The sequence below is a fragment of the Octodon degus genome, unplaced genomic scaffold (genome assembly GCF_000260255.1).
Source record: "Octodon degus isolate 3935 unplaced genomic scaffold, OctDeg1.0 scaffold00007, whole genome shotgun sequence".
In the NCBI taxonomy this organism is placed as follows: domain Eukaryota; kingdom Metazoa; phylum Chordata; class Mammalia; order Rodentia; family Octodontidae; genus Octodon; species Octodon degus.
Genome location: NW_004524583.1, coordinates 2,057,936 through 2,070,049, shown reverse-complemented (window position 1 = coordinate 2,070,049; position 12,114 = coordinate 2,057,936). Strand labels below are relative to the sequence as shown.

At 35.5% G+C, this 12,114-nt stretch overlaps 1 protein-coding gene across 3 annotated transcripts in view; it reads left to right on the top strand.

Annotated features, from left to right (window-relative positions):
• The window catches only part of Nectin3 (nectin cell adhesion molecule 3), a 117,249-nt gene that overhangs the window by 83,592 nt on the left and 21,543 nt on the right, over positions 1-12,114 (top strand). Inside the window, exon 8 of one of the 3 annotated variants that reach the window (XM_023702071.1) lies at positions 8,635-8,713. The exons of the other annotated variants lie outside the window; for them this stretch is intronic. Within the exon in view, the coding sequence (XP_023557839.1) occupies positions 8,635-8,682 (48 nt within the window). The 3' untranslated portion in view covers positions 8,683-8,713. Of the gene's footprint in view, positions 1-8,634; positions 8,714-12,114 lie in introns of those variants that run through there. 3 annotated transcript variants of the gene reach the window in all.

Below are 12,114 nucleotides of genomic sequence, written 5' to 3'. Positions count from 1 at the left end.
GTAGTGATCGCTAAAGTAGTAACATGTAATGCCAAAATTTAAAACTAAAGAACTGTCTTAATGGCTCAGTGCTACTTGAGAACTCGTACACAGGTATTACTATACCATTGATTGATTTAAGTTTTTGTCTTGCTTTGATTTTTAAAGAATTAAGTTTAATATATTCTTCCTTCACATGTAGTTGGGTCATTAAATCCTGAGTGGTTTGTTGTAGATTTCTGTGAAGCTTTCACATAAATCTTAACAAGGAGTGATTCCTGATTGACTTATGCATAAATAGAAGTAAAACAGTGATTGAATTTGAATACCATGAAATTTCTCCCATACTTTAGATGACCTCATAGTTCTCTTTATTTAAAAAGTACTGTTTTTTGTTTGTTTGTTTTTTAATTCCTTTTTAAGTTCAGAGAGGTCTGGGCACAGAACTGAGCCATTGTAAATATTTTGATCAAAGCATCTAGATTGTTTTCAGAGAGTTAACTTAGTCATTATATGTGGGTTAAATACCATGTATACATTGTTAATCTCATTTTACTTTGAATTTGTTTTTATTTTGGTATTAGTCTGGAAAAATGATTTGGTGACATTCTTTTAATGTTAACTGTCAAAAATAAGTACAGGGCTGGGATATAGCTCAGTGTGAAAGCCCTGAGTTCACAACTTAGTTTCTCAAAAAAGTAATCTTTTGGGCTGTTTGAGACAAGAGTCTCACTGTGTAGTGTAGGCTGACCTTCAGTTGACATGTGTAACCGGGGCTAGTCTTGAACTCATGCTGATCCTCTTGCCTCTGCTTCCCAAGTTTTGGGATTACAATCATATGCCACTGTGCCCAGAAAAAAAAGTTTATTTTATAATTCAGACTAAATAGTGTTTTATTATTGAGAGATTAGTAGGAGTTAATAACACATTGTTTGAAAAATTAAAGAACTTAAAGAGCAATACTGTCGTTATTGAATTATTGATGCTCCTCACAAATATTTTTCAAACACAATTATGTCTATTAAAATTATTTCCAGATTTATCAATGTGTCACAAATATCAATCACTTTCTTTACTTTTGTGTGTGGATTACTAAAAAATACATATGTAATACATTTACATTCAGGGTCATCCCTGCTGATAGTTTCCATAACAACCAAACATAAAACTTAGAATCTAATGTGTATTAAATTCTTTTAGACCTTTCTTTTCAAGAGATCCAGATTGAATTGATTTAGCATTGCTAATAATGACATAGTTGCTTATCTGTAGAGCTAAGGTCTCTTATAGTTTTTTATTCCTTTGGTTTGGGAAGTGTAAGTTTTCTTATAGTTTTATAAAATACAGTTCAGACCAGAAGGTGAAGATCACATGAAGATAGATTTGAATGCTCAGGAGACAGAACTTTCTCCTGGTGATGATGTTGATACCTCAAGAAGTAACTCTGTCATTATTTCAAAGAACCCTGTTGCTGTCCTGACCTGATTATGAGAGGAACCTTTACATTAAGTATAAAGTTGAATTTTTAGCGCCATTGTCATCATACCTCTTTTTTCCCTGAGAAAATAATATTGATGGCAAATAGAAAATTAACAAGAATCACTTGAGGCCAGTGTTGCTCTTAAATATCTTCATATGATTCCAAGTGTAATATTTATGTAATTGATAAGTGTTTTTTCAGTTTTCTATTGCTGTTGCAAAATACCTGAAATAAATAAGTTGTGAAGAGAAAAGCTTTACTTAGCTGAGAGCTTTGGAGTTTCTGGTTCATGATCCTTTGGTGCCATGGCTTTCTGCCTATGTGAGACAGCACATTTTCTCAAGCACCATGTGACAGAGTAAAATCACTACCTCATGATTACAAGCAAAAGAGAGAGGAAGAGAAAATGCCGAAGTACCACTGTCTTCAGGGGTACAGTTCCAAAAGGCTGTTGTACAGTAGACTAACGTTTTCACCACCTCCCAGTGCCACCATCCCAGGGACCGTGCCTTTAACACATGGTGTGTGGGGGCCAGTTGAGCCTCAGACAGTAGCGGTTAGCTAAGTTACTAATGCACACACAGTCAAGGCAATCCACACTATTCCATATGTTTTTCATTAACTTAATTTTAAAAACTATTACCAATTATAAAAATCATTGGTTCTTTCTACAAAGAAATTTGTGTATAGGCAAAATTATTTTAATTTTTTTCCACTTTTCCAATGACAAAAGATTTTCTTCATTACAGTGCTAACTATATTATTGTATGGTCATTTTATAGTTATGACTGTTTGCTCATATTACATACTAAAGACTTAAAATGTACTTTAAATATCTTTACGGTAACTAACCCTAGAGACTATTGAACAAGATATAAAATTTGCTAGATGTAGACATTTCTTCTACATATATAACTTAAGAAGAATGAGAATTATGTAGCGTTTTAAAAGAAAATGCTTGGCTCCATAATGATTCCTATTTTAAATTTGCTGGCACTTTACAGAAGGTTATAATCCCAGTTTTAGATGTTTAGTGGGCAGTAATGATTTAGGCTACTAATCTTATTTATCAAAAGAAATGGCATGTAAATCTATTTGTTTGAAATATTTTAAATACCTCATCATTGATGCTTGTGTTTCCATGGAAACCACAAATACCCCTTCAATAAAATGATGTAAAATAGTAGCTTTACTTTTAAGTAGAGGCTGAGAAATTATATGCTGTTTTCATATGAAAAGGAAAGCACAATGCTGGATGATCTTGCATAGTTTTTTCTTCCACTGATGCAGGACTTCATGTGAAACAGCACTATGCACACATACTCACATCAAACAAGTCAGTTGTACTTTTATTTCTTAGTTATACTAAATCTGCAGCTATAAAAAAGTGATATATTAAACTTTATTATAATTGGAAACATTTGGTGCTTTAAAAAGAACATTGAAAAACCAAAGCCAAACCAAACTGGGAAAAATATGTTTGTAAAACATATGTCAGACAAAGCGATTATACTCAGAACAGCTCAGTAATAGGGAGACGATGACCCAAAGTTTAAAACCTAGGCAGAAAATTGATATAGAGTTATATAAAAGAAAATGTATAACTACATGAAGATATACTCAGCATCATCATTCACTAAAGGAATACACATTAAATCACAGTGAAATTCCACTACACACCCATTAGATTGGCCACGACTATGACGACTGACTGAACAAAGTATCAAGAGAATGAACTTCTCTCATGTCTTTTATGTATATTTAGTTTATACAAAAGCAATACGCATTTAAATTTATTCATTTTTGTTATACTGTGTCTATTCTCTTATCAGTACTATACATAATTACAGATACAAACACTCAAATTGACCTTCTGGATTGTTCCCTTGCCCCCCTCACATTATAGTGCTTATATGTGATTTATAATGGATATAATATAGCTTGTTGATCTCACATGAGTGACTCAAGTTGCTACTGTTACTTTAAAGTACTCCACAGCTGGGAGCCAGGGAGATGGCTCAGTAGAATAAGTGCTTGCCTGGCAAATGCAAGGGCCTGAGTTCAATCCCCGGTTCTGGGGAAAAAAAAAAAAAAAAAAAAAAAAAAAAACAGCTCGGGAAAGTTGACCTTGATGGTGTGGAGTTCTAAAGCTTTCTGAACACCATATTATGACATACATTCTGCTACACTAGTCAACTAATTAGAATTTTAAACAAAAATTGATATCCAAGGTAGTGTAATACCACAGACACCTCATACCTTGTAAAGTGCTGCAACTGGCCTGTGTCATCCCCAATGTATTTTCTCTAGTTGATTTTCAGAAACCCTATGGCAGTGACATCAGTAGATACTATCGTTTTTGGACTACAGAGAATAATGACCATTGAGCTCTTCAGAGATGCCAGAGTTCCCATCGTGAATATGTTTCATACAGAATTGATGAAAGAATGCTCTCAGGATCCGCTAAAGGACACAGCCAAAAGGAAGGTGGAGTGATCTTACCTGATAAAACCACCTGAACCTTTGATCTCTCCAACTTTACCTTCATTTAGGCTGGTCCACTGTTGGCCCTCATGTGAATCAATCAGCCACCCTTTTAGAGCCGCTGCCAGCTACTTACACTATTAAGTTGAATCCAGAATTGCAACTTAGTGTTTTGGATGAACAAATTTTGACTCAACACTCTTGTGCCTTAATCCCAAGCCCGTGGAGTATTTTTTTACGTTGGTTCTCAGGGTTTCTGTCTCTGTTAATTAGTAGTTACTTACAAAGTGGGGAGGCATGCTGTTTTTTACTTCTGGGGTAAATTATTTATAAAAATAAACAATTCCTTTTTAAAAAAGTGGGCTGTAGGTGTAATCCCTGCCTAGCATGCCTAAGGCTTTGGGTTCAATCCCCAGCACTGATTAAGCGAAAGGAGGGGTGTGTGAGGGAGAAGAAAAGACCTCATCTCTGTTAAGTGCAATTGAAAGAAAGTAGTTGGTACTTAGAAATATGCAGCTTAGAAATCTTAGATAAATTCACCATTATGAATATAATTTTTTCCATATCTTCACAACCAACACTGCTGCCAAGCTTTCTCCCAGTATATAATGAGGATTTCCTTTCCCTCAGCTTCCAGTAACATCTTTCCAACCTTCCTTCCTTGAAGACTCTACCTCTTAGAAAGGGAGAGGCAGTGTTCTGAACTGCACATGTGACTGGAAATAATGTAGCAGCCAACAGTTTTCTGTGTATATTCTCTTATAACTAGAATTTTGAAGTGTGAAAATACAATGTAAAAGTAAAAAGCAGGGTAAGTATAAGTGAGTAAATCTTACCACTTTGTCATCCACACACACTATTTGTGGTGTATGTACGTTACATCACTGTACAGTCACAACATTTGGTAATAAATGAAAGACAGTTTAAATGCTGATAGGAAGAAATTAGGAAGGCTGTTTTGGGGTGCATTTTTAGGTAGTTATTAATACTTTTATATCACAGTGATTTTTTTCTTCTCTGCAGTGTCATGATTATAGCTATTTGGAAAAGAATAGTTTTAAAAAGAGGGTTTCCTAGTTTTATAGATAGAAAGTGGGGATCTGTAAAGGAATTGGGAAGTTTAGAACAAGAAAGAGATTGCAGTGAAAGAAGGAACAAGAGCCTAAAATAATATCAAAGTAAATTTTAACAACACTACTTATGAAACAGAAAATAAACTTTACATAAAAAAGAGTAAGTACATGTGAAAAATAGTTACATTTCAGAATTGAGTGTGGTCCATGTCACATGTTAGTGAAACTTTTAGTTAGAACTAAGATTGGATAGTTAATAAGATACTATAGTTCCAGGAATCAATTTTTGTAAATCTGAACCTTGTATTCTTTTGTCATTTTTAAAAGTATGTTTACTAAGATATTTATATAAAACAAATATTTAATATCATTATATTCTTTCACTATTTGAATATTATGTCTTGAAGGCATTTCCCATGTGGTTTTATTTCTCTTGGCTGTAGATTTTCATGCTCTGCCCTGAGTTTTGCAAGACCAGCCTTCAGAAGGAGGCTCTTCCCCATATTCCCACCAACAAGTAACAGTGACTGTGTATAAGTATATAAGCAGGCGTTTTATTTCCTAGTGCTGTTTTAACAAAGAACTACAGTCAGAGGACTTAAAACAAATTTACTCTTTCACAGTTCTGAAGGTAGAGATCCTAAGTCAGAGCATTGGTAAGGTACCTGAAGGTGCTGGGGGAGAAATTCCATGCCCCTTTCCTAGATTAGGTAGTTTCTAGGAATCCTCAGTATTCCTTAGCTTCTGAAACTCACATGCACTTTTCCTATATGTGTCTGTAGTTCCTCTTCCTTATAACGTCAGTCATTGGATTAGAACTTTATCAAGGTGGCCGCATTTTAACATGGTTCCATTGGCAAAGACTCTTCTGATCAGGTCACATTACAGGGTGCTCGGGGTTAGGAATTGGGCATATCCTTTTGGGAAACACAGATCAGCCCACAGTGCTATGTAATTCAAGCACTAGAATTATGCCAAAGGCATACTGTAATAGCAAGATGTTTCATCTCTATTGTCAAAATTTTTACATTAAATCAGATAACCTTTAATCAGGAAGCATTCCTTTGACTGTCTGCATTGTGGTACCTTTTCTAATGAAGTTCTGTAGACATAAAGAGTTCCTCACATAACATTAGATTTTGACTTAAGAAATAAGATGAATTTCTTTAAAATGATTTTCTTTAAAGAAACACAGTGACATACAAGTGGGGTATTTAAAATAAATTTTACTGCCGCCTTAGAGTATAGAATTCTCCGGCCCTGCACAGAGAGCAGAGGAAGTCTTGTAAATAGTTTTCCTAGAGGTCCAGCTCGGGTGCTTCATATATATTTGTTAAATTAAAATCCCATCAGAAATAGATAACCTGGCTGCTTTGCACGATCATCACTGCCCCAAAAGTTTATTATATACACAATGAGAGGCTGTAGTTGTGAAGTAATGAATTAGTGATGGTTAAAATATTGTGTTTGAAGAACAGTATGTGAGAAATTGTCTAGTCTTAATTGTAGCCAAATGTGTTGATTAAATAACTTTAAAAATTGATCTGAGACTACAATTACCTATATATCTTTGTGTGTTGTAATTACATATATCATAAAATATATTTTTATCTTCTTGCAGGATTATTAAAATAATTACATGTAAAACTTTTTAAATGACCTTATTTTTATTTATGTTACACTTACCATGTCTTAGCTAACCACATTAATAGGGAAACAAACAGCACAGGTAATTGAATTCCTACTATAATTGAGAAACCAATAACTTGAACTTGTCCTTTGAAAAAGTTTTGCCAGAGCTGCTAAATGTAGCAAAGCTTAAGAGCCTCCTACAGCAGTCAGAATAGGGATGGTTATGCTGCAGGGACACAAGGTTCCCACCTTTCAGGAGCTTAAGAGAAACAAGTTCCTCACTACAGACCCAAAGTCTACTTGGCTCTTTCCAGCTTCAGGGCAGCTCTCCTCCATGTACTGACTCCAGGTTGCATTTCCACATCAGTGCCTGCTTTCTTAGCCACTGGAGCAGGCAGAAACCAGCTGGAGAGCCGAGCCCTGCAATTAAACAAATTCTACATGCATTTCTCTTTCTTGACTGCTTCCAGTGAGAAAGTCACATCACTTACAGAGGGTGTGAAAATGGTGTGGCACAGGGATGGATTCTCAAATGTGAATGGATTTTGTGCTTGGCATTATTGGGGAAAAATAATATTTACTTGGTAGTGATGGACCAAAGCTTTAGGCTTATCCTCTGGTCATATCTTAACTCTTAGTAATCTTTCTTTTCACACCCCTCAAAGTACATACCCTGTGCACATTGTGTGTATACACATAATGTAGGAATAATATATAAATAGTCCTTATAATGTCTAGTGCTTATAATGTTTAACATGGACATATATAAACACCCATAAATGACAGGACCAAATGCACACTTGATCTGTTAACCCATTTAAGCTAAGTAATTTTGTATTGTGTGTTTAGTTGGTAAAATTGAAAGTCAATTAGAAATGAATTTTTGTAATGAGTCAAAAGGTATTTAGAAGGATAACTATATCAGGAAAATATTTTATAGTAAAAACTATTGGATTTGTTGCTTGCTATTGTTTTAAAATGGACAGTTGAGTCATTTAGAGTTTGCTCAAGAAGGCACCTCACAAAGCATATTGTCTGGCCTATTTTTCTTTTAAGCATATAATTTGTATTGATAAAGCCATAATTTCTTGTAATATTGAAAATTGCAACAAGACTTGAATAAAAGTCAAGATAAATTGAATAAAAGCACATAAGGTTAAAAAGCCATATAAGGATAAACGTCTGTTTCTATTCTTTATGTGTGTTCTTATAATTACAAAAATAAAGAATAAAAGCTCAATTCTTTTATATTGAATGTAAAGATGATACAAAATGGAGACAAATTAGAAGGTGGGTTGATGAAATTAAAAATAAGTCTGTGATCTATGTGAAATAATAAAAGGCTTTGCTGGGGATTAGTAACTGGTTGTAAGCCTTTGAAGGTGGGCTGTTTCCTTTGCTTGTACTGTGTATATACTTCCCCTCTGTGTGTATGTCATATACACCTTATGCCAGAGTGATAGGGGATGTCACAGCCACATGAAGAAGAAACCCTCTTTTCTACTGGCAGCAAGGTTAGGACAGCATTGTGATGCTTGCTATCTCATGTTACTGTTGTGAATAACATTTCAGCCACTGTGTTCAGTCCTTCACAGCAACGTTGGATGGACAACCAAGGAAGTGGGGACTCACAAAAGTAAACTAGGAGAACAGAGGCTTTTGCTCTACTTATGCATCTGGGGAAGCTTCACAGAAAGAGTCATTGAAAGTGTATTTTTAGAGTAGGAATAATATCAGCAAGCAGAGAAGAACCAGAGGACATTGCTGGGAAGAGCAAAGGGACCAGCAGACTCAGGGGCAAGGAAGGGCTTGGCACACTTAGATGCAAGTATGAGGCTACACAAACACAGACTCCTTTCCCTTCTGCCCTCCCCCAGCGCTTTTCACAGTCTAATGTACCGCTTATTGTATTGCTTATTGTTTGCTTCGTCTGTTAGAAGGCGAATTCCATTGATAAGGATTTTTGTGACATTTCTCTGTCTGCAGCCCCTACAAAAGTGGTTGGCAAATGATTGGATCTCAAATATTTACTGAATCGACTGATCAGAGGAATGTACCATGACACTGCTTGTACTTTTTTGAAGGTACAACCAAGAAGTTTACTTTTTATTCTCAATCGATCAAACAAATAAATTTCTTTAAAATAACCGTAACAATAATGTATTTGATTATGGATATCCGTACATATTTATTCAACTCTATCAATAATTGCTTAAATCTCACAGCTTATATTTTGGGAGGACAGTTCACAAGTTTCTGTAAGGATTAATTTGAAACAGAGTAGAGGCAATGGGAGGTTAAAAATTACCATAACTATTTACTTTTTGGAGGCTAATCAGACTGAGGACAGTAGTGTGCCCCCATGAGTTCAGGCCCTTCTGTCTGTTTCTAGCATATGGTGGCATGTCTGGGACATAATGGACCTGTGATGATTTGAGTAAGACCTATATTATTTAGCTTGTATGGAGCTTTGTAGATTTTCTAGTTGATGCAATAATGGTTAAGGGAAAGAAATAATTTTCCTTTATTAAGAAAGAAAATAAACTCTGGGCATGGTGGTACACATCTGTAATCCCAGCAACCTCCCCAGGGAAAAGCTGAGGCAGGAGGATATAAGTGTGAAGCCAGCCTGGGCTACAAAGTTCAAGACCCTGACCAAAAAAAAAAAAAGCACCTGCATAAAATAAATATGATTTATACTAGTTGAATAATGACAAACCTTTTGGAGCTTTCAGTGATAACAAACAATCCACTGAAGCATTTATGCCGTGGGGTCACCACCACTGTATTGTGTGTCAGAGCTGTTGTAGAGTATATGAAAACAAAATATAAGTGATTCATTTACTTGTACTCTCAGCAAATTAGAAAGGTAAGGCAGGAAGATTTCAAGTTTGATGCCAACCTGGGCAATTTAGTGTTAACTGTTTCAACATTTAAAAACAAATAAGGGCTGAGGATGTGGCTCAATGGTGGAGCTTTTGGATAGCATGTGTTTAACTTTGGGTTCAACCCTCTGTGCTATAAAAATAAAAACATTAAAATGATACAAAACTTGAAAAATGTAAAAATATGACAGAGGTAGCTCAGTGGTAATGTATCCTCCACACAGAGAGGGAGAGAAGAGAGGGAAATGGAGATGGTTGAGGGAGAGGGAAAAATAACAGTTGGATATTCAGATGCTTGATATTTAGAATCAAAATAGGATATCAAACATAATACATTCTATTATGTATTATTGTAGTATTGTCAACATTTTTTCCTTAACAAGTAACATACTCAAGTAAAATTATCATCATAGAAAACATAATAAAGTTACCAGTATACATTTTAACATCATTAATGCTTGTTTCATTCTCTTAACTTCTAGTATCTAATGTGAAAGTACCACTTTTCCATTCAAATATTTAATGATAGCTACATTCTGTTGTATGTCCAAACTAGCTTCTGGAGCAATATCTAGAATCTTTCACTTACAATGAAGGCAGTAGTTCTGTATTCACTGTCATTGATCAAATGGAAATATGAATTTCCATATATGCAAAAGCATCTTAATCAGACAAATCCCTTTTGAAGTAAAAATTCTTGGGTGTATCAATTTTAATGTTGATGGTTTCCACCAGTGAATTCATGTTTTATACACAGGTACATTCCTGTCAACAATGGAGGAAAGCATGTCATTCAGTTATGAGCCAGCTCTGTATTTAATAAAATCATTGCTCTATTATATAATGACATCCTGGTCAGCTGAAAGCGTTCTTTTTGTCCTCCCCTTCACCTGTCTGAGTTCTTATCCACTGATATATTGGGTAGATTCGGCTGTCTATACAGTAATTGCAGCCTTCATTAAAACTTTGATCTTCCCGTATTTGATGTCGACATAAATTCTCTGTTCTTTATTAGGAATGAGGATAAAGAAAGGTAGAAGGAGAGGCAGTCAAGCAGTGAGTAGTGTAGGGTGGAACAGAATGGAGATAAAAAGCTAGAAACTTTATTGAATTATTGTATTGTGAACAAGTACTGTTATTACTGTGCTCTACTTACATACCATGAACTACTGCAAGTAGTGTATGTGAACTATGTTCTTTAAAATTCTTTTAGTCACTCTCTTTCATAACAGTTACTGTTTTCTTTCCTCTGATAGTATAAAACTGTCCCTGAGGGATAATAAAGTTATTCGGTAATACTTGTTCAATCATTGTGAGAGACTTTATTTAGGATTATCAAAATAGGTTGGGGCCCACTTGCAATGGGAACCTGCAGTGGGAGAGATTGGGCTAAACTCCTAACACTGGACAGGCAACTGAGAAGTCTAGCCAAGGAACAGGCTATTTTCAGGGTTAGAAAATTGTTAAGAAGAAACGGATAAAGGAAACTGGTTGAACTGGCCTCAAAGGATGCTTGTTGAGTTAGGCTGGGATAATTAGACACCCTAGTGTGGTGGAGAATGACTAATCTGATTATATATATCTAGAATGACCAGAGATTGAGAATAGGGATACTTGCCAAACTGACTGAGCGATTGATAACCTGGAGTATACAAGAAAGTGCACAGACAGAAGTAGGACAGTGTTCAGAAGTTTGATTCAAGTTTAACCAAGCTAGAATTTGTCAAATTGTGAAGGGTTAATTTCCTTAAGATCATCTCTGGTAGACAGCTTCTAAATTTGGGTTCTTCTATTCTTCGCTGCCTATCAACAGAGAGAGCATATGTTAATCCTAATTATAGCTTCCATTTATTTAGCATTTTTAAAATGTAAAGCATTGTTCTAAGAGCTTTATACATACTTATCTTTGGGACGCAAGCTATTATTAGCCTTATTTTCAAATGATCAAACTGAAGTATAAATCACTTTACCAGTGTCACCAACTGTGAGACTGGAATTAAGACCCAGCAGTCTAGCTCGGGAGCCCACAGTGTGTTTCGAGTTTTGGGAAATCATTGGCCTGTGAGTCAAGGACCATGGATTTCGATTTGAGACCAGCACTCTCAGCATTGAACCCTTAGGGAAATGCCTTCATCTCTTTGACACTTTTGTCTCTGCATATGTGAATGGAGGGTGTTTGTGTCTGGATAATTCCCAAGAGCCTACTTATACTAACACTTTAGAAATCCTTAGATGAAAAGAACTAAGCAAGTTTGTTGCTTCTGGTTCATCGGTTGTTGAGGACAGTTTGGAGCCCCAGTAGCTGTGTATCCAGCAGCTTCAGGAAATTGTACTCAGAAGACGGTGAGCTTAATACACCATCGCTTCCCAGCACATCAGTGCCTTTGTGTCTGTAGGGCAGAGCCTCATGTGCTGTGCATTCTGTTACTTGAAGGCTATTTCTAAAGAAATAGCATGTGAAGCTATGCTCCTTGGGTGGAGCCTCAACCATTTCAACTGGTTTTCAGTGAGAGATAAATCTGTAAGATATAGATAGATAGATAGATAGATAGATAGATAGATAGATAGATAGATAGATAGA